The 22273-nt window shown below is 40.7% G+C and overlaps 1 protein-coding gene across 2 annotated transcripts in view; it reads left to right on the top strand.

Annotated features, from left to right (window-relative positions):
* GRM3 (glutamate metabotropic receptor 3) overlaps window positions 1–22273 on the top strand; it is a 219156-nt gene that overhangs the window by 188162 nt on the left and 8721 nt on the right. For both annotated transcript variants that reach the window (XM_027071786.2, XM_027071784.2), the window contains 2 exons: window positions 5176–6242; window positions 16696–16870. In XM_027071786.2, the coding sequence (XP_026927587.1) occupies window positions 5176–6242; window positions 16696–16870 (1242 nt within the window). The remainder of the gene's footprint in view (window positions 1–5175; window positions 6243–16695; window positions 16871–22273) is intronic.

Here is a 22273-nt window from a genome sequence, read left to right as displayed (position 1 = left end):
CCAAATGGCATGTTCAGTTTTGTTCACCTCAGAAGTTCATAAATGTAGAATCATATAGTCTTGTCCCACGATATTGTTTCTAAAACACATCCATCTTCTTTCTCAGAGCTGTTGTTACTTTTATGGCACAACAGAATATTGTGAATAATACACAAAATTTCCTTTTGGTGCTGTTGGAAATTGGAGTTGTTTCTACTTGTGTTTCCCTTGTAAACAGTACCAGTAACATTCATCTGCGTGGTTTTGGATCATATGTGCAAGAATTTGTCTAGGTTACATGTGCAAGAGTGTGATTTCTGGGTAATAGATATGCAAATATTTAACTTTACTACCAAACTTTATGCTCCACATTTCTGTGTGTGGTTTCCTTTTGCTCTATGTATTTTGATGCCAGCTCTTTAGGGAATGAAAGTTTATGTGGCTTTTATGAAATGCATCATATAGTAAATATTTGGGGGTCATACAATCTCTAGTTCATCTATTCGTCTCTACTGTTGTAGTGGGAAAGCAGCCATAGGTAATATGTTAACAAATGAGCATGGTTGTGTTCTCATAAAACTTCATTTATAATATAGGTAACAGGCAGAATTTAGCCCATGGGTTATAGTTTGCCAACTCATGCTCTACAAATACTTCAGTGTAGATATTTCATTTTTAAATAATTTTAATAGCAAAATATTTTAGCAAAAAAGAAACACAGATAAAACAAATATGACAAAATAGTAACAACTAGTTAACTCTAGGTGGTCCCAGTAGTGTGGTTTTTAGTGTATTTGCAACATTTCTGTAGGTTTGAAATCTTTCAGAATAGAAAGGTAGGGAGGGGGCGCCTGAGTGGCGCAGTCGGTTAAGCGTCCGACTTCAGCCAGGTCACGATCTCGCGGTCCGTGAGTTCGAGCCCCGCGTCGGGCTCTGGGCTGATGGCTCGGAGCCTGGAGCCTGTTTCCGATTCTGTGTCTCCCTCTCTCTCTGCCCCTCCCCCGTTCATGCTCTGTCTCTCTGTCCCAAAAATAAATAAAAAACGTTGAAAAAAAATTAAAAAAAAAAAAAAAGGTAGGCAGGAAAGAGCTGCTGAAAGCCTGAATAGATTCTGCCCCTCTGCTTTCAAACAGCCTCGTGATAAATAACAGCAACAGTCCGTAAAAGTAAGAGCTAAAGTACATATTTATGATCTTTTAAAAATGTATTAATGGTCAACATTTTCAAACAATTAAGAAAAAACATGGGAATGGAAATGTTATTACTCTAGCCTCAGGAGTAGGAAGCACTATCAGAATTCTTACGTTAACATTAAACGCAGTTTGTTTGTTCTATGCTTACAAATCTTCAAAAATTTTAGAGACTCCTTTCATATGTTACCAATAAGTAAAATCTTGAATATTTTAACACGTTTTACATCAAAGGCAAGAACCTCAGATGTGTTATTAATTCTGTTAACCTCAGCTAGGCAACAGTTTGCCCCAATATTCAGTTGATGCTATTGGCTCCTTTCCAGAAAAGATTTGTAAGAGGAATGTTTTACATCTTTGGTTTTTATCCTGTTAGCTCACAGGCCAACAGTCTTATTAATAACTCTTTCCAACTCAGAACACACCAAATCATCAGTTTTATCATCTATCAAATATGTCACTTGTAAGAAATTTAAAGATATTTGTGAAAATAATGAAGAATTTTAAATAAGAATATTAAACATATTCATTCTACAAACTTTTCCAGATTTGCAATCTAACAACAACTGAACATTGGTGGAGATTGACTGCATAGGCAAAAGTAAAAAAGTTAGTAACACATCTGAGGTTGTTATATTTGATGTAAAATGTGTTAAAATATTCAACATTTTACTTATTTGTAACATGTGAATGGATTCCCTAAAAATTTAGGGAATTTTTATAAGCAGGGACTAAACATGGTTCGTTTTATGTAACATAAGAATTCTAATATTGACTCCTACTCCTAAAACTATAAAAATATAAAAAAAAAAGGCTTTCAACTCCTATTTTCACTTGTCCCAACAGATATTAAAGCACAGTCTACAGCTGTATCAGTGCGAAAACAGTGTACCATTGTGGAAAGAGATCAAGGAAAAAACAAATAATGGAGCTGATTATCATACAATTTCGTATCTGGCGAGTGCTAAAAATCAGAGGAAAATAATTAATTTATTCTATATTTTTATATTACTTTGTTTATAATTTTAATTTACTATTTTCAGATTAAGGAGTGGAGTCAGAAAGGTTAATTTGGCTAAAGACGTACAACTCTTAAAAGACAGAGATGAGAATCACACATAAACCTTCAAAATCCCAGATGTGCCCTCATCTGTCACATCATTCTACCTCACTGTAAGCTTGAAGCCGCTCCCCGAGAGTACAGACACACACAGCCATGTGTGATGGGTTTGTGGAATGTGGCAGAAAACTAGGGAAAGGTTAGTAAAGTTGAACTGCAGGTGAGAGGACAAAATCATTAAGAGAAAAAAAATCATAAATGAGGAATACATTTGGCATATTGGACTACGCTTGCTAACAGATTTTATATATGATCTGGAACATTACTGGAAACCCCCCAACCCAGGCCCCCAGGGGCCCCTGTGAGCCCTAAGCAGGAGAAGATTTCTTGGTAAATTGTAGTGTTTTCTTTCACCAAGGACCCAAGTGACTCAATGAGGGAGTTTTCTTCATCAGACATCTCACCCAATAAGGGTAAGGTGTTCCCATTGGCTGGTACAACATGAGCCCCAGAGAAGGTGGAGTGTAGTTCAGGGAGGCTACAAAGACCGAAGACACCTGCGGAGCAAGCCTGCAGGGCTCGCTAAATTCCATTTTCTCCTTCCGCAGCAAGGCTGTAGTGCGCTCATTAGCTAAACTGTATTTCTCGGCCCCTCTTGACACGGGATGTGGCCCTAGAACTAATTTCTAATGAATGAAGCGTAAATGGAAATTTGCGCCACTCCCAGGTTTACACCTTTAAGAAGCAAGTAGGGGCGCCTGGGTGACTCAGGTAAGTGTCGGACTCTTGATTTCGCCTCAGGTCATGATCTCATGGTTGGTGAGTTCAAGCCCCCAGTTGGACTCTGCACTGACTGCAGAGCCTGCTTGGGATTCTCTCTCTCTCCTCCCCTCTCTGCCCCTCCCCTGCTTGTATGCTCCCCCTCTCTCTCCCCACCCCCTCTCTCAAAGATAAATATTAAAAAGAAAAAGAAGCAGGTATACCTACTTCACATTCTCTCCTTCCACCGGATGGATACTGATGAGGAGGAGACCCAGCACATTGGCACAGCCTCAAGGTGCAAGTTAACCTGGGTTTCCAACTCACCGTGTGGAGGAGAGACACCCACCAACCAACACCTTAGATGATCTCATGAGAGAGAAGTAAACTTCCATTGTGTTTGAGCCATTGAACAATTTTGGGTCTGTTTACCAACACAGACAAGCCCATCCTAACTAGTGGAGTTTGTCCATCAGTGGATATCAGCAATATTCTTCTACATCCAATGAAATAAAGGGCGGCAGTGTGAAATAGTAGGCACGCAGGAGACCAAAGCAGGTGGCATAAAAATGGCCGATCAGAGTGGCAGGAGACCTTGGCAAGAGAAACATGATGAACAAGTAGCCAGAAGAGAGGAAACATAGATACTTAGAGATCTGCTGTTCTTGAATACTCGCAGAAAGCTGTAAGAAAGAGGTTTGAGGGCAGGTCATTTGGCCGAGGGTTACTACCACCGTACAGTTTGGAACAAACTTGAAAGCACTGTCACCTAGCTTCTGGATACTGCTGGTGTCTTTAAGGCATCCAGGCCATATGTTTACATGAATGAAAGCATACTATATATAGCATGAATATGCCTCAAAACATGAAAACACTAGGGTTAAAGGATTATGGGTGGGTTTCCATTTTTTTTTCCTTCTGAATCATATGAACTTTTTTAAAGCATACCGTACACAGCCACCATGGAAAACATTATAGAGGTTCCTCAAAAAATTACAACTAGAAACACCATATGATCTAGTAATTCCACTATTTGGTCATTTGCCCAAAGAAAAACAAAAACACTAATTCGAAAAGATATATGAACCCCTATGTTTACTGCAGCATTATTTACAGTAGCCAAGATACGGAAGCAACCCAAGTGTCCCTTGATATATGAATGCATAAGGAAGATGTGGCATTTATATATATTCAATGGAATATTACTCAGCTATTTACAAAATGAGATTTTGCCATTTGTGACAACATGGATGGACCGTGAAGGTATTCTGTGAGGTGAAATAAGTGAGAGATATACAAATACCATATGATTTCACTTGTATGTGGAATCTTAAAAACAAAACAAACAAACAAAGAAAAACCAGACTCTTAAATACAGAGAACCAGTGGTTGCAGAGGGGAGATGCGTGAGGGATGAGGATTAAAGGTACAAAATGGGATTAAGAGGTACAAACTTCCAGTTACAAAGTGAATAATTCATGGAGACACAAGGTAGAGCATAGGGAATAGAGTCAATAATGTTGTAATAACATTGTATGATGACAGCTGGTGACTACACTTCTCGTAGTGAGCGCTAAGTAATGTACAGGTTGTCGAATCGTTATATTGTTTACCTGAAACTAATATAACATTGCATGTCAATTACACTTCAGTTTACAACAGCGGTTTAAAAAAGAAGCAAACCACACACTTCTGGTGAAAAACTTTATCTTCTTTTTGGAGAAAAATTCTTCCTATTAATTTTATATTTTCATGAAAACATTTCACATTTTGGGGTCTATGCACCATCAATAAGCAATAAGGATGAGACACAAAGCTTTGCCCAATTCCTAGTGTGAACTCTTTGAAGAAATGAATATTTACACAGCACAGAGAATATGACTACATGTTTGCCAGTTCCCGTTACATAATAAGCTCCTTTGAAAGCAGGCTCTGTATTACGCTCATGATTAATCCTTGGCACTTGGCACACAGGAGGTATGCAGAAATGTTCAGTGGGTGAATTTATGAATGTATGAGTACTCTAGTAGCTTTTAATGTGTAAATTCAATGGTAGTAAGTTATTTCAGCCTCGGAATCCCTATTCCCTGTTATTTCAGTTTTGCTAAGTGTGTAACAGGAAGTAATTGATCACACCTGAGATGCCTCAACGGTGTTCTTTTTTTTCTTTCACTTTATATGTCACAGCTCCATTCAACCCAAATAAAGGTGCCGATAGCATTGTCAAGTTTGACACTTTCGGAGATGGAATGGGACGATACAACGTGTTCAATTTCCAGTACGTGGGTGGCAAGTATTCCTACTTGAAGGTTGGTCACTGGGCAGAAACCTTATCACTAGATGTTGACTCTATCCACTGGTCCCGGAACTCGGTCCCCACTTCCCAGTGCAGTGACCCCTGTGCCCCCAATGAAATGAAGAACATGCAACCAGGGGATGTCTGCTGCTGGATCTGTATCCCCTGTGAGCCCTACGAATACCTGGCTGACGAGTTTACCTGTATGGACTGTGGCCTCGGGCAGTGGCCCACTGCAGACCTGTCTGCCTGCTTTAATCTCCCCGAGGACTACATCAGGTGGGAAGACGCCTGGGCCATTGGTCCAGTGACCATCGCCTGCCTGGGCTTTATGTGTACATGCATAGTTGTGACTGTTTTCATCAAGCACAACAACACACCTTTGGTCAAAGCATCAGGCCGGGAGCTCTGCTACATCTTGTTGTTTGGGGTTGGTCTGTCATATTGCATGACATTCTTCTTCATTGCCAAGCCATCACCAGTCATCTGTGCTTTGCGTCGACTAGGGCTGGGGACCTCCTTTGCTGTCTGTTACTCAGCCCTGCTGACCAAGACAAACTGCATCGCCCGCATCTTTGATGGGGTAAAGAATGGAGCTCAGAGGCCAAAATTCATCAGCCCGAGTTCTCAGGTTTTCATCTGCCTGGGTCTGATACTGGTGCAAATTGTGGTGGTGTCTGTGTGGCTGATCCTGGAAGCTCCGGGCACCAGGCGCTACACCCTTCCAGAGAAGCGGGAGACAGTCATCTTAAAATGCAATGTCAGAGATTCCAGCATGTTGATCTCACTCACCTACGATGTGGTCCTGGTGATCTTATGCACTGTGTATGCCTTCAAAACTCGGAAGTGCCCAGAAAATTTCAACGAAGCCAAGTTCATTGGTTTTACCATGTATACCACGTGCATCATCTGGCTTGCCTTCCTCCCTATATTTTATGTGACATCAAGTGATTACAGAGTAAGTCTTTGAATGGTTTCTTCTTTTCATTGTTCCTTTATCCTGCCAATATTTTGTTATGTAGGATTTAAAATAGACTTATTTCATCTCAGTAATTAGGTAGGTAATTGTAAATGCCATGATAAACCACCATATTATATATGGAAACTCATTCAATTTGTTTTAAAAGCATTTAATTAGTGAGTACTATGTGCAAAGCATTGTACTAGGCACAGAAAGGAAGATAAATGTAAATGATGTGGTCATTCAAGCAATTTATAATCTAGTAGGAGGAAGATGCAACACACACACACACACACACACACACACCTCTAAAACTTTTAAGATTAGAAAGTGATTCACAAGAGGGCAAGAATTAAACCACTAAGAACCTAGTGAGAATAATTCAAATAAGACACAAGAGAACCTGGCTACCACAGACTAATCTGTAAATTAAAATAGACTTGCACCATTAAGCCATTATCAGATCTAAACACTTTCACTCAAGCTTCAGATAAGCATCATTATGTCTCTAAAACAGATTAAAATGTAACGTAAATTTGTTATACATGTTCTACAACTTTAGTTCTTGTACATATGAGATTTTGTGTATATATATATATATATATATATATATATATATATATATAATCCTTGAACTAGTTAAAAATATTACTGCATATATCCAAGTAACCTAATTAAGTCAGTATTCATAAAGTCTTTAGCAATGCATAGTTCAAATTTTTGGGCATCAATATAATTACCATCTCTTCTGAAAGACAGAGTTCATCATTCTACCATAATTTCTCAAATTATTGAAACCATCAATCAGTTACTTTTGCATTTATATTTCTGATTTTAGTATCTTCCAGGGAGTATAAGATTTTTTTTTCACTTGAGGCAATTGGTTTTATTCTCCATATGTCTTAAGTTGACATAGATTAAAGTTTTCCAGGGGCATTTCCTTGTTACACCATAATTTCACAAAGTGCTTCTGTAGACTGTAACAATCCCCAAATCTTCTATTTATCAGCAATTCCTATATTACCAAAATTCTTGAACACTGCAGCTCAAAAAGAAGACACAGCTATTTAAAATGTGGCATCAAGAGACTAGCAAAGCTTAACATAGCTCATCTTTTAAATGATTTACAACGATGTGACTGAAACCATGGACTAAAGGAAGAACAAGGAAAATAAAGAACTTAAATTCAATGTTGGTGTAATGGTCAGGCATTCTAAGCCTACCTATAAAATTTTTTGAAAATGTGTCAGTAGAGAAATTATCAGAACTGAACAGCAAAATCAAGGGTCATATTATATGAGCCATGGGGGAATGTGAACCGTTAGTGAGGGGATTAAAATGGATAACTATAGTTAATGTATTTTAATGCTGCCACTTCTATCTTTTGTCTTTATGTGCACATCCACTTCTATAGATCTGTATGCATTTTTTTTAAGTTCTTAGGAAGCATCCTCAGCAGACATGATTTAGGGTACTGGGACTGTGAACCAGTTACAATATTATGTTACCCTGAGTATACGATCTGAACCCATTCATTCTCAAAAAAGCTAATAACAGAACAGAAAATACTACAGAGAATAAACAAATAGCATTATAAAAGTTTAATTTTATTGAATGAGTTAGCATTTATTTCTAAAAGACAGAAAAGAAATGATTTCTTTCCTTAACATGATAGCAGTATGTAGAGATCAATTGACTAAGCGAAATTAACTGAAGATACCATAAGCTTCACCACATGGCATGAGGCAAATGGGGCAGAGGTTGTGGAGTGTTTTTTCAGGTCCATGCTAATTAAGGCATCCAAACCTGAGGCTTCACATACCCCTTACAAATAACACCAAGGCAAAATTTACAAAAGAAATGAAAAGGTAGAATGGAGCCTCCAACCCATTGGTTTTCAAATTTGACTGTGCATTGAATCAACTGGGTAGCTTTGAAAAAAACATATTGATACATGGGGCACAGCCACAAGGATTCTGATTTAATTGGCCTGGGCCATGGGTGGCCTGGACATCTGGATTTTTCAAAGTCCCCCAAGTGACTAATTTGCAGCCAAGACTGAAAACGACTGCTTAAATCAATCATATGCTCTTAGTGTCTCACAGATGTCTTTAGTGTGGCCTTCACTGTTTTTGAAATTTTTTGAAATATTTGTCAAAATTAGAAAATTGAGGAAGTTTACAGAAATATCCAGATTCTTGGTTTCTCTTAACAAAGTAAAACACATGGACCCAAATTCCCGCATGCAACATTGAGCCGGACCTTAGTGTTTATGCCTCTAGACAGAGCACACAGCTACCAATCCCTGAATGCTTCCACTTGGCTCCCTTCACTTGTGCATATGCATGACCCTGTAAGCATATGAATTTGAGACTGTTGTTTTAGGAATTCCAAAAGACTGAGGTGTAAAATTTCCCACAGGGAAACCAGGTGGTTCAGATAGAATGAGCAGCATTAGAGAAGTACCCATCCATTTACAGGCAGCTAGTAGGAATTTGGCCACCAAACAGTCAACAAGGTTTATGACTCAGTACTTTGCCACCTCTTGTGAATTATAAATAAATAAAGCACTTTTCTAGTCTTCAAAAAGCTTATATCCCAGATGGGAAAAAAAAATCAACAAGCATGAAAGAATTCAAAATCAATACAGAATAGTTTATAATTAAATTGGTGGTACAAGCTCTTAAATGCCTATAGGTTTGAAAGAAGAGTTGGATCAGTAAGAATGGTCTTTCCAAGAATTTCAAGAGGTGTGATTTCACACTGTACCTTGGTGGGAAACTGCAGTTACAGTGGTTAGAGAATATAGGGCATGTGGGGAATATTCTTGAGGCAAGACAGGAAATGAATCAAGCAGAAAAAGGTAATATTGGTTTTACTCAAGTAGAAAATGGGTTTGGGGGAGGGGTCTAGAGAGAAACTAATGGCAATTGGCCATGTGGTCAACTTTTAACAGGCAGAGGAATTCATTTAAGTAATGAATTTAAATAATTCATTTAAATAATGAATAAGGGCTTTGAGGAATTGAGATTTTAAAATTTTTATTTCCTTTTGGTTGGTTGTTTGCTCAGGCAAAAAGTGACATGATGAAACATAAGAGGGAAAAAAAGGAACTAACGCTTATTGATCAACTCTGAAACTTACTCTAGATGTTTTGCATACGTGAGTTCACTTATCCTCATTAGCACCCTGAAAGGCAAATGTTATTATCCATTGGAAGGATGAGTAAACAAACTTGGAGGATAATTGACTTCCCAGGTGACACAGTTAAGAAACAATAGGACAAGTTCTTCAGATGCAAATCAATGCCTTTCATATTACACTACAGACTTCTCTGTTTTTAATATGGAGGATGGGTTTGAAAGAGTGGAGCATAGAACAAGCAAAACTAATTGAAGCTATTACAAGCATCCAAGACCTAGCAGGCAAGAACTTGGGTAAGAATCCAAAAATTCAAAGGATCTTTGATAAATTTCCAGGCCATCTCTTTCTGTATCACAAGATAGTGTAAGACTCAAACATAAAGTCATCAGGGGGCCAATCTTAGCTTTCATGGTATAAATAAAGATTAGGTCATGTTTGGATATAAAGTTATCCATAAAGGAATTAATAGTAATTCCTGAATGTTTTGTTCATTTATGTCTTCCAAAAATATTTGAGCACTTATTATGGACCTTGGAGATACAGCTGTCAACACAGACACATCTCTTTTATAACTTACGGTCTAGTGCAAGTGAGGGAAGGATACAGATGGAGAGTAAATAATGAACGGATGAAAATACAGGGTAACTCATGCTGTGGTTTAAGTGCTGTGATGGGAGGACAAGGGGGTGATGCCAATGCAGTGCTTCTCGAACTTTAGTGTGAATACAGCTCATCTGGGCACCTTGCTAAGATAAAAGATTCTGACCCAGTAAGAAAAGAAGGGGCCCAAGATTCTGGGTTTCTGGCAAGCTCCCAGGTAGTAGAGATGTTGCTAAGCAAAGGACAGTACTCTGAGTATCAAGAAAATGGATTTTAAGGGGCGTGGTGCAGAGGAAGCACTTTACCCACTGTAGGCAGAGACTTTGGAGGTCACTCTAGAATTCTGACAAGGTTTTAACATTTACAAAGAAATTCTGATTTACCCATGTTGACTCTTTTGAAGATTAAAAAAATATCAAATCTCAAATTCTTTCAAAACTGTCTGCCACTCCTGCTGGTGTCTATTTCATAATACTCCACTAAAGGATGCGAAGGAGCTAGCCATGGGGATTTTATGTGCTAGTCAAAAAAACAGCAAGTATGAACACACCTAGGCCAAAAAAAAAAAAAAAAACAACAAAGTCTCAGAAAAGAAAGGTATATACAGCTATAGTTTAATGAGTAGATGGAAGAGAGATTTTATATGCAAGGTGGGCAGGGAAGCTAGATCATGTAGGACTTTATAGGCCATAGCAAACTTTTAGATTTCAGTCTATGTGGAAAAAGAAGCCATTGAAATATTTTAAGCGGAGGAATTTAATGATCTCCTATTTTATGATCTCACATTGTAGTGGGGAAAATTAAGCTGCTGAAGACACTGACTTAAAGACAAAGGCAGAAGAGGGGAGGCCAGTTAGGTGGCTGTCATAGATGTTCCAGTAAGATGGTAGAATATTAGCAATGGAGATGGAAACTTCGAGAACTGTCAAAGGTTTTTACCCATCTTGCCATCTAACAAGTTAAACTGCCACGTGTTCAGGGATGCTGGCAGACGACCCAAGACTCCTGATTCGGATACAAAGGACTTTAGTACAGCCATCACTGTAGCCAGAGTGTCAGCATTTATGTAGGTGCCCGAAGGCCCAGTTTTCACTAGACAATGCAAAGTGGGCTAGCTGACCCGTGCATAAGCAGTCTTTGGATCAGTATTTGCCTTAAGACTGAATATGTCATGGTACAGCGCTGTCAGCAATCCTATCCCTACTTAAAATGTTGACAGTGTGTTCATCATAGGTTTTCAGCATTCATTATTATTTTCAAAACATATTGCAATAAAATATGATTTGCCTTAATCACTGAGTTTTTGATGCTCCCTTAAAATTGCATCTCAAGAAGTGCCTTCCTTGCCTCATCATAGTCCAAGCCCTGCCGTCCCCCTAGCAGGTCTGGATAGGATGGTGAGATGGTTGTCTATAACCAACAGAGCATAAAAAATTGAGTTTTTTCCTCTCTCAAGTTTCCCTGCATGCTGGGTCTGGTGTCTGTGTGACTTCAGCCACCCTTGGGGATGGGGAGATTTTGGTCCTATCATAAGTACTGTTCTCTTTAAAGGAGCTAAAATCAGGGTTGGAGAATAAGGGAGGAATCAGCAGGGAGGAAGAAAGTAAGCTTTAAGCATGCAAGCAGCTACTTTCAGCTCAATCTAACAAAGGTCCAATGTTTCTGAGCCCCCAAACCCTAAAGTGGATGGCAAGATCAGCATTACCGTCACTTCGTTTCAACTTCGGGGAGCCCTTGACTGGAAGCCAGAGCCAGATAGCTTTCTGCCTGAGGCACGTGGTTTGTGCAGTTTAGCTAACCCAGCCTTGATACACACAGCAGTGACTGGTTTTTAAAGGAGTCCATCTTAATCCACGGCATTTGCTCTCTTGTGATGATAACATCTGTTAGAGTCTTGCCTGGTTTTCACGTAATGGCTAGGGGAGTTTTCCCGTGCTATAGCCAAGTGCAAGAACTTATCTAGATTTCTTTGTGTCAGTTTCTCATTCTTTAGTACAGCCCCTTTGTCAGCATTTTACACCCAATCCAAGTCAATGAGAGTCCAAATACTGGTCAGTGCCTCATCTATGGTTTTCCAGAGCATTTTTCTGTCTCAGGGAAATCCTGCAGAGAGAACCAAACCTCCTTTTTTGCCACCAGCTTGTGCTGCAAAAAAAAAAAAAAAACTGAGGGAACTCTGTCCTCTTGGAATGGATCTAAGTCTCTCATGAGAGACTACAGCAAGGAATGAGCCCTGAGAGGGCCCCACTGTGCCGTTATTCTGTGGCAAGCATTTATGCACCCTGCCCCCTCATCTCCTGGGAGAATCAGCCACAGTGCAGGTGATTCACCTGATGTCTGCCTTCTCTGAAGGTCCCTCCTTTTGTGTTCAATATGCGTGCGTGTCTCTGCAACTTTTATGTGAAAACGAGTTGAAGTTTCTGTCCACCCAGGACTTGAACCACATTAGACAGGAAATCCACCCCACTCCCTAGAGGAGTTAGCAACAACTACGGCACTGGTCCAGCAGCTCTATCTGAACCTACTTCCAGTTACTCAGCCTCTAACCCCCACCCCAAATCCCCATCGTTCATTACTAGGGAATAAGGTGGAGCACTGTTTATTGCCCGGTTGGCCATAGAATTTGGTCAGCATGCTTTCTACTGATTCCCATGGACTTCTCTCACATTTTGTTATTCAGCCCACAAAGCCCTCACACTTCCTCTGTGAGAAAACCATTGCGATCCTGTTGCCAAAACTATCAAAGATTGTAGCATCTCAGATTTGACTCTACTTATAAGGTAACATATTAGCTTGCCAGAGTTTTGTTGATGTTGATCAAAAAACTTTATGACCCAAAGCAGTAGTGGTAGCCAGAGAGGGTCAGCATTGGCTCTGGTTCCCTGAACTCCACTTCCCATGGGCTAGGCAAAGTGGCCCGTGTCACCACAGCACGGTCAGTGGCAGCGTTACGGGGGAGGCAATGTGAGCTTACGGAACCTGAACCTTTTGTAATGGATGATATTCTGGCTCTTTGCTCCAAAAGTAGGCACTATCTCCATCTTCTAAGTCTCTTTGCCATACAAAGAAGGTCCAGAACCTCTTTACCGTGGAAAGAAAGTCCAGAACAGAGGCAGTCAGTGCCTGTGCTTGAAAGACATGCTAGAAGAGACCATAGAAAATTATATTCCAAAAGAACGAACAGAAGTTGCTATTGGACTGGATGTGTGGGTGTAAGAGAAAAGGCAAAAATCAAGGATGACTCTCTTTTTTGTGGCTTGCACAGCTGGGTGGGATTTTATGTCACGTACTCAAGTACCTGGGGGAGGGCATCAAGTTTTACATATTAATCCTGATATGCCTATGACATATCCAGTACAGTATGCCAAGACAGCAGTTGAATATATGTCTGGAAGCCCATAAGATAGGCTGGAACTAGTAATAAATACTTGAGCAACATCAACATAGGCGGTACTTAAGCCATGGAACCCAATGAGATGAAGTGAAGAGAAACCAAACTGAGGTCTGAGACACTCCAGCACTTAAAATTCAGGTAGAAGCAAAAAAGCCAACAGCAAAAACAAAACTAAGACAAGGAACTGTCAGTGAGGGAAGGATGTCAGGAAGCTAAAACGAAGGAAGCATGTCCAATGTTGCTGGAAGTTTGAGGAAGCTGAAAGCAGAGCAGCATGGACTAATAGGGTACAAAAAGGCAGAACAAAGAATTATAGGTAAATACAGACTTTTAGTACTGTGACTTCTTACATTTTTTTAATGTTTATTTATTTTTGAGAGAGAGAGGAAATGAGCAGGGGAGGGGCAGAGAGAGAGGGAGACAGAGAATCTGAAGCAGGCTCCAGGCTCTGAGCTGTCAGTCAGCACAGAACCTGATGGCAGGGCTCAAACTCACAAATCGTGAGATCATGACCTGAGTCGCAGTTGGATGCTTAACCGACTGAGCCACCCAGGTGCCCATTAGTAAGTAGCATGACTTCTTAAAGGAACTGAACAATTGAATTTATGAGGCCAGTACTTCGGCTTTATAAAAATCTAAAAGGTTTCCAATCAAAACAAATATATTAAATAATATGCTACATAAACTATGACCAAAATGCATCTTTAGTTCTGGCACCCATTGCCCCTTTAGTAATTAGTGAGAGTAATAATCGCCCACCCCTGCATGGAAATCCCAGTGAACACATTCAAATACTGAGCGTTCATCATATGAGGCTCCGTTCTGGTGCTGGGGATAGAGCAATGAATGAAAACGCTCATGAGTTTGGTTGGCCCATAAATGTGTGTGCTCTTAGGTAACACATGGTCCTACAATCGTCTACAACAGAAAGTAGTCTCTATTAGGAAATCAAAGTGCCTAGTCCTGTATAATTATCAAAACCATACCTTGACTTAACATTACATCTCATGTTCTCCCGAAGTCTGGCCTGCCTGGGGCAGAGAGCCTGCAGTGCTTGGCTTTTCCGTTCTTCTTATTCACACTCCCCATCTCACCACTGGCCCTGGTCAGAGAGTAATAAGGAAGAAGCAGGACAGTTCTTACGTAAATGGATAGTTTTATGATCTCTGCGTGTTTGTTAAAGACACATCCTTGGGATACCTGGAAGATGATTAAAGCATGTTTTCATGCAATGTTCAGAAATATCTGGCTGGTTTTTTTCTCCTGCAGGTTCTTGAGTGAGTTGGCTGGCAAGTCCTATTCTGACCTGTCCCTTGTGGCCCCGTGCTCAGTCCCAGGGCACCCAACTACACCCAGCCACCAGCCTCTTTCTAGGAAGGACTCAAGCTGCTCCAAAGGAGCACAAGACTACCCATGATGGTCTTTATAGTGTGGGACATCCAGTCCATGCACGGCACTCACACATCCTTTGCTTTGATAAATTCTTACAGTAAAGGGCTGTCTCAATACGGTAGCAAGTGTCTGTGCTCTGCCATGAAAGTAATAAACCTTTTCTCACCTCCTAGACTTCCAGGACAGGAATCAGGCTTCAAGCCAGGACATCTTCCTCCTGCAGAAAAGCCTCAAACATTCTGTGAATAGCCACATTGAAGCACTCCTCTCCAGGTCTTAAGTGAGGAGAAAAGCACAATCTTCCTTCAGGGAGGAAGGGTCTACAACTCACAGCACAGCCTTTTTTCAAGATATCCTCCTCATAAAAGCCTCTCCTCCCCCTTGTAACGGCTTAAAGTGTGTGAGAAGCTTCAGCGTTATAGAATATTATTAGAAAAGGTTTCCTTGAAAGATGATATATTTGAACTTGTCCTCCCCTCACTCTAGTATCTGGCACCTCTCATATTGGCTCCCCAGTCAAAAGTGAAGATGGAAGAGGATAGTTCTAAAGGAAGAGTTCAGTTCTGATAGTACACATCAATACAAAAAAAAAATTACGCCAGAAATTGGACCCGCTATAAATAACACAGTGATGGTTTATCAAGGCTTTTACATTGCAAAATTAGTGAGTGGACTCTTTTCTGAGAAGTTGGCAAAAGGGAAAGGAGCCTGCAGTGTGGGGTCAAGTGGAGGGCACTGGAGCAGTTAAAAGGGACAGGAGCTTTAAAATAGGGTAGATTGTCCTTTTGGCATACAAAGTAAACTCAGAATCTGAAGAATAATGCTACAGGGGTAACCTGAATTTTGTCTAGTCAAACCAGAACGCAGCCTTCTAGAGTTATGCGGCTTTTCCAGTTAATTGTTCAGTCTTGCACTTTCTCTGATTAGAGAAGGTCAAACACTTGAGGGCATGAGAGATTATGCTATCTGGTAATAACATTGCCTGGAGCAAAAGGACAAAGAAATCTAAAATTACCCTAGGATTTACCATAGCTACTCTGAGTGAGACTGATAGGAGAAATAATTAATCTCCATTTTTTAGTACTGAAAGCAATAAAATATGTAGAAGCTAATTTAGGATTTTCTAGAAAATCTGTAGGAGCTGAAGTTAGGACAGATGACGAGATCAGCAGAGATGAAGAGGGAAAGCAAAAGAATGAAAACAAGGCACGATAAAACCTAGTTCTGAGGGGTACTTTCACGGGAGGCAAAGAGGAAGCAGGTGCAAGTTCTCTGCCAAGAACAGACGTACGGAAGCCTAGAGAACAAAATGATTGAACAGTGAGTACCTCGTGTATCAAGATTCCAGAGGGTTGCCAATGAAATAACTTACAGGTAGCCCATAAGACAGTTGACAGTGTCTCACAATTTTGAGTGGGGTAACCAATAGCTGATGGGCAGAATTCCCAGCAAAAAAGAAAAAAAAGATGGGGAAATGTAAATGGCCCCTCAGATTTGTTCATGGTACAGTGAACCTTAAACAAGCTAATTGAATGACTGAAACCATCAGCAATCTGGTCACTTCATCAGGGAATGTTGATATTTTACTATTTAAGATTCTGACTTAGGTGGTTCTGCAGAAATGTCTTTATACAAATATAAAGAAGAAAAGAAACAAAACAAGAAAATCCATGTAAAATCCTGGCAAGTATTCAGGAACACCTAGCACAAATGTGTTTGCTAACAGATCTTAAGCAATGTTTCCATGAACATCTCAAGTTCAAAAGATCTCATTTCATCATTCTACTGGTTTGGTTATACTAACAACAGAACTGTGGATGATTTGGGTTTCTTGGTTTGGTCTTTTCTCAGTGTTCTTTTTAGTAGGTGACATGGTTGCATTTACAGCCAGACATTTAACTAGGCAACCTTTTCTTGTAGGTGCAGACAACAACCATGTGCATCTCTGTTAGCCTGAGTGGCTTCGTGGTCCTGGGCTGTTTGTTTGCACCCAAGGTGCACATCATCCTGTTCCAACCCCAGAAGAATGTGGTCACACACAGACTGCACCTCAACAGGTTCAGTGTCAGCGGAACGGGGACCACATATTCTCAGTGTAAGTATAGAACTTGGCAGTGACCCTTCCATGAATAGCACTATAGCAGAGAGGAGGCTCAGAGGGGAAGCAATGAACAGGAATAGGCAAGGACAACCCATGTCCATCCCCCATGAACAATCTCAATTCAATTTAATAAGTGCTGGTTCAACCACTGTGTGTCAGGTACTGTATGCTAGGTGCTAGGGATACAGAGGTGAGTGAAAGTCAAGGCTCCTGTTTTGATGGTACATACAGTCTAGCAGGGAACACAGACATTAAATCCATAACTGCACTTGGGATTTTTTAAATGTTTATTTATTTTTGAGAGAGAGAGAGCATGAGCAGGGGAGGGGCAGAGAGAGAGGGAGACACAGAATCCGAAGCAGGCTCCAGGCTCTGAGCTGCCAGCACAGAGCCCGACGTGGGGCTCGAACTCACAAACTGTGGGATCATGACCTGAGCCGAAGTCGGACGCTTAACTGACTGAGCCACCCAGGCGCCCCCGCACTTAGAATTTTTGACCGTGTTGTGGAGTCAGGGCACCTACTTCTTAGTCCTGACTCTGCAATCAATTCAATAGGAAACGCTGAGCACATCACTTTATTATTTGTGGCTTTACTCACTGGCCCAGAGGGTCGGACTAGATTGGTGCTCTGCAAAGTATGTCCTGTGTCACACAGATGATAAAGGTGCTTCATGAAAAATTAAAGGAAGATAACAAAAAAAAAGACAGGAAATGGTTTATCCTAAATACCCCCTTAGAAGTTTGAAGCACCACCTTTACCATGAGCATGTTAGTTTTAAGAATCCTGAGAGCAAGGCAATCTGTTTAACTTGGTTATTTACAGTTCCTTAAACGTATTCAAGCACAGTTAAACCAGCTAATATTCCATGGAACACACCTTGAAAAACGCCGGAATGTATCTTCCTCGTACTTCAATGACACAGGGCTTTTCAGCTGCAAACCAGCTGAAGGGTAGCGGAGGAACAGCCCAGGCCTCCACTGCATCTCTGACTGGCCTGCGAACATCTGAAACACTATCCTTAGAGAGCCTCTCATTAAATTCTCAGGCACAGTGTACCTAAAGGGGACAACCTTTTAAGCCATTTTCAGCTTATCTGTGGTTTGAAGCAGGAGAAATTCACTGACAGAAGGATGAGGGGGGCGGAGGAAGGAAGCCACAAGAGAGGGAAGGAAGACTGGAGTGACAGAGACAAATGACTGCCTCACCATTTTGCCTCGAGTCGATCAGAAAGGATGCTTCAAAATAGCTCAGCATCACAGAGTGAGCAATCACATTAGTGCCCCAGTTTCTGCAGCAAAGTATAAAATTTAACAGGGCTGCCCTTCCCCCAGCAAACAAAGGAAAGGCTGCCGGCTGATAGCACACGTTCACGGATGCACTGGATATGCCACTCCTCGGTGGAGACAGGGATCTTCTTGTCTTTTCAGCTCAATTTCTAGGTGTCACGATGGTTGAGTGCCAGCGCATGGTAAGACTTGTGATCATTTTCCTTGGACCCCAGAGAAACCTGCTTATTTCTTGAGCAGGCACATCTTTTTTCTAGAGCCCAACTGTAGCGGCTAGCTAGACCAGACAAGAAAGAACTGGCAATAGCAAATAAAAACAACAATGATAAGAACAGCCAATGGAACTATCACTGATTCTTTTCTATCTGCTGGGCATCGTGCTAAAAATGTCATACACGTGTGCACATGTGCTGTATCTTATTTAATGCACGCAATTCCCTGACATCAAGAAATCTACGCAGGGTCCCACATGTTGAAAATGGCAGAACCAGAATTTAGAGTCGGTTTCTCTGATTTCAAAGGCAGTGTATCCAACAACTGTATCCTGCCACTTCAGTCAGGGTGCAAGCCGGGAAAGTTCCCAGGAAGTTAGGTACGTGGTAGGCTTTACAGGGATAACAATAGGAAAGTTACCCAAGGCTGTACAGCAAGACTGACTTCTGAGCAAAAGTCATCCTGCTCTCAGAGCTCAGATTTCCCAGCTGTTATTCAAACAATTTAACAAAGCCCCTTCCACAGACATTTATACATATAAACCTCAGTAATTTCAAAATGGCAGCATTTTCTAATATACATACTTGGAATTAATAAATTCCTGAAGGAATACCAAGGGCACTTTACCCAACCAAGTCTCTCTTCAGAATTTCAGAAATATCCACTTACACAAAAACAATGTATTTTAAGCTTTCACGCAGAATGCTAATCTGCAAGTCGCCCAATTAGATACTTCGAAGTAAGCACCTACCCAGCCCAATGTTTTAGAACTATTTTGTTACTCAGTGAAATTTTAAGTAAAAATTTTTTTCTTTAAAAAGGACCTCATTTTTTTAGTAGTTTTTCTCTAATCCATGTTAACGAAGTGGTATTAAAATGATAAGGTGAAGAAGTATTCATGTGATAACTCTAGGCATATCAAATTGCAGAAGTAACAAGTACATTAATCTGTTATTTGTAATTCTTTATATTTTATTCAAAATAGTTTTATTTGTGGGCTCCTTTTATCCCGTGAGTAGTAGATACTACAAGTTCCATTTCACAGGTGAGAAAATATGAAAGGTACTTCTCAAAGATACACGGTGATTCAAAAATTGACTTTGGGTTTCCTGATTCGTGATTAATATCCTACCCATTTTCATAAATTGGAACTAGAGTCATGTAATTCATTCATTCATTAAATGCTTAAGTATCTTCTATACAACAGAAATTTCTAAGCACCGAGGTACACAGGGGAGAAAAAGAACCCCTAGTCTCATGAAGCTCGGCATCTAGACCACTGTTGTCCATATTGTAGTGTGTAACCTAGTAATGGGTCCTGAAATTTATGTAGTATGTTTTGCCAGCAGTTTTCGAAGAAAATAGAATAAAATGTATTAGAGTACATTATATGTGATAAGGGTAAGTAGTATTTCATGGAGTTTGCTCCAGTGGTTACACGTCTACAAGGTCCAAGTAGGAGTTTTTTAATGTGAATTGCAATCAAAGAAGTTTGAAAGACACTGGTCTATGGGATCTAGTTTATGCATGAACACGTTGCTAACCCACACTCTGGTGAACATGTAAGCAACTGGTTTAATTTCTTCATGCCTGTTTCCTCCATTATATATTCAGCTCAGTTTATATCCATTTCCTTCCTAAATATTGGGAAGTACACTGTTTTATAACTCAAGAAAAATCCTCAAATTGTTCTGAGTTCATTAGGTAAAGCATATGTTTTACTTAGTTGCTACATAATTTATGTTCTGGTGAGTATTATATAGGCATTTTACCATATTGAGTTATTGTTACCAGTATTGCCACTGGTTTTCTAATTTACTCTTTCCAGGTATAAAAACAACAACCCCATGTTAAGAATAAGTTAATATACCAACAGGGTTACTCACCGCAACACCCACACACATCTAATTATCTATTCCCGCCTAACAAGCTTCCACAAAATTTTGTGGCTTCAAAACAATAACCCCCTATAAAAAATAAATAAAAAAATAAAAATCAAAAATTAAAAAAAAAAATAACCCTTTTATATCTCTCATGATTTTGTGGGTTAGGAATCCAGGCAGGGCTTGGCCGAGCAGTTCATCTGCTCTATGAGGCCTGGACTGGGTCCTTCTGGGGTTTCAGCTGAGACTGACCTGATCTGGAAGCCCATGGTAGCTTCACTCTCCAGCTTGGCAACTTGGCAGAATGCCTTTCCACGTGGAATCCTAGAGAGGAGGACAAAGCCTGTCCAGATTCAAGGAAGGGACACACACCCCACCTATGAAATAGTTTGTGGCCATTTTCCTTGGGCTACATTCTCCAAATCCTTAAGCCAGTACTGCAGTTTCATTAAGGATCACAGACTTGACACAGGTAATCCCGAGCAGTGCCAAGAAGTTCCCCAGACTGGAAGGTGCGGCCAAATTAATTCCCAGTTAATTCTCAGGCAAGAGTGGCAGAAATATCACATCATTTAGGAGCCTGGGTGACCTACCTGATGGCAGCTAAGGTGGCTGATAGCAGAACAAGTAACAGTACTGGATGTTAAAAGCTGAGCAGTGCTGCAAAAAGACATAAAGGCATGACCAAACTTAGAAGCAAGCACAGAGGAAAAAACATGGTTAGGGACAATTTGGAAAACTCACCATTTGTGAAACGTTTACATACTGCTAGGTTTAAAGGGGACAATTTTAGTTGTAACTGATTAACTATACACAGTGGGAGTCAAAATAATAAAAATAAAAGAAACATTAGGGGCACCTGGGTGGCTCAGTCGGTTAAGTGTCCGACTTCAGCTCAGGTCATGATCTCTCTGTTCATGAGTTCGAGCCCTGTGTTGGGGTCTGTGCTGACAGCTCAGAGTTTGAAGGCTGCTTCAGATTTGGTGTGTCCCTCTCTTTCTGCCCCTCCCCTGCTTGCCCTCTGTTTCTCTTTCTGTCTCTCAAAAATAAACAGTTAAAAAAATATCAATAAAGGAAACATTAACTTTTCTCCATTCAGTACACCCAGAGACCAATGGCTCCCAATATTTGTGTACCAAAAAAACCCCCAAAAACCGAACAAACAAAAAAAACCCAACAACAAAAAAAACCTCATTGAAATGAAGTTCCCAGGCCCCACCCATAGATATTCTGGGCCATATGATCCGGTCGAAAGAAACCTGGTTCGTAACAGATACTCCAGCTGGTTCAATCAAAGTGGTCCAAGGAAAACATTTTGAGAACCTTGGACTCCACCACGCTGTGTGCTTCACCTACCAGTGTCAGTGCAGAGCAAGGAGCGTCTCTGAGATGACCCTCACCGGGGAAGCTGGCACTGGATTCAGAGAGGGAGAGGTGTTCTGAGCTCCCATCCTTTGCCTCATGATGCCAACAGCCACATTCCCAGGCAGCTACTATTTCCTCAGCTCTCTCTCTGGAACCCTCCAGAGAAGGCATTTCTGGCACGGAAGTACCTGTCCCCCTAGAAGACATTTACTGAAACTGGGAATACTCCTTCCAATAGTGGTTAACTCAGCCACCCTAAAATCCTAAACTCATACTTGTGCTGCTGCTCCTACACCCACACACGTAAGCCCACACTCTTTGTATTTGGGTGAGAAGGAAGAGAAGAGACCGTTCTCTATTTTGTTCAGCTTTAGAAGCAAAAGGGCTTCCCAGAGCTGGTTCCTGAAGACAGGCAATCAAGAACTATGCTGCAAGTGGAAGTAGAGCTGCAGAATTTTGAAGGACACAAGCTGGATGTACACATGAGGTTAAGCAGCATAAATCCCCAGGGGACCCATGCAGGTCAGAATGTTGCCGACACTAACTTGAGCTTGTATCAGCACAGAGTGGGGAGAGGGAGGTGAGAAATGGAGTGTGCCCAACAGTCTTCGGAGCTATTATGTATCCAGACTTGGTCCTATGGGGATA

The sequence above is a fragment of the Acinonyx jubatus genome, chromosome A2, assembly GCF_027475565.1.
Source record: "Acinonyx jubatus isolate Ajub_Pintada_27869175 chromosome A2, VMU_Ajub_asm_v1.0, whole genome shotgun sequence".
In the NCBI taxonomy this organism is placed as follows: domain Eukaryota; kingdom Metazoa; phylum Chordata; class Mammalia; order Carnivora; family Felidae; genus Acinonyx; species Acinonyx jubatus.
Note: the sequence above shows the minus strand (reverse complement) of the source record. Positions and strands in the feature narration are given on the sequence as shown.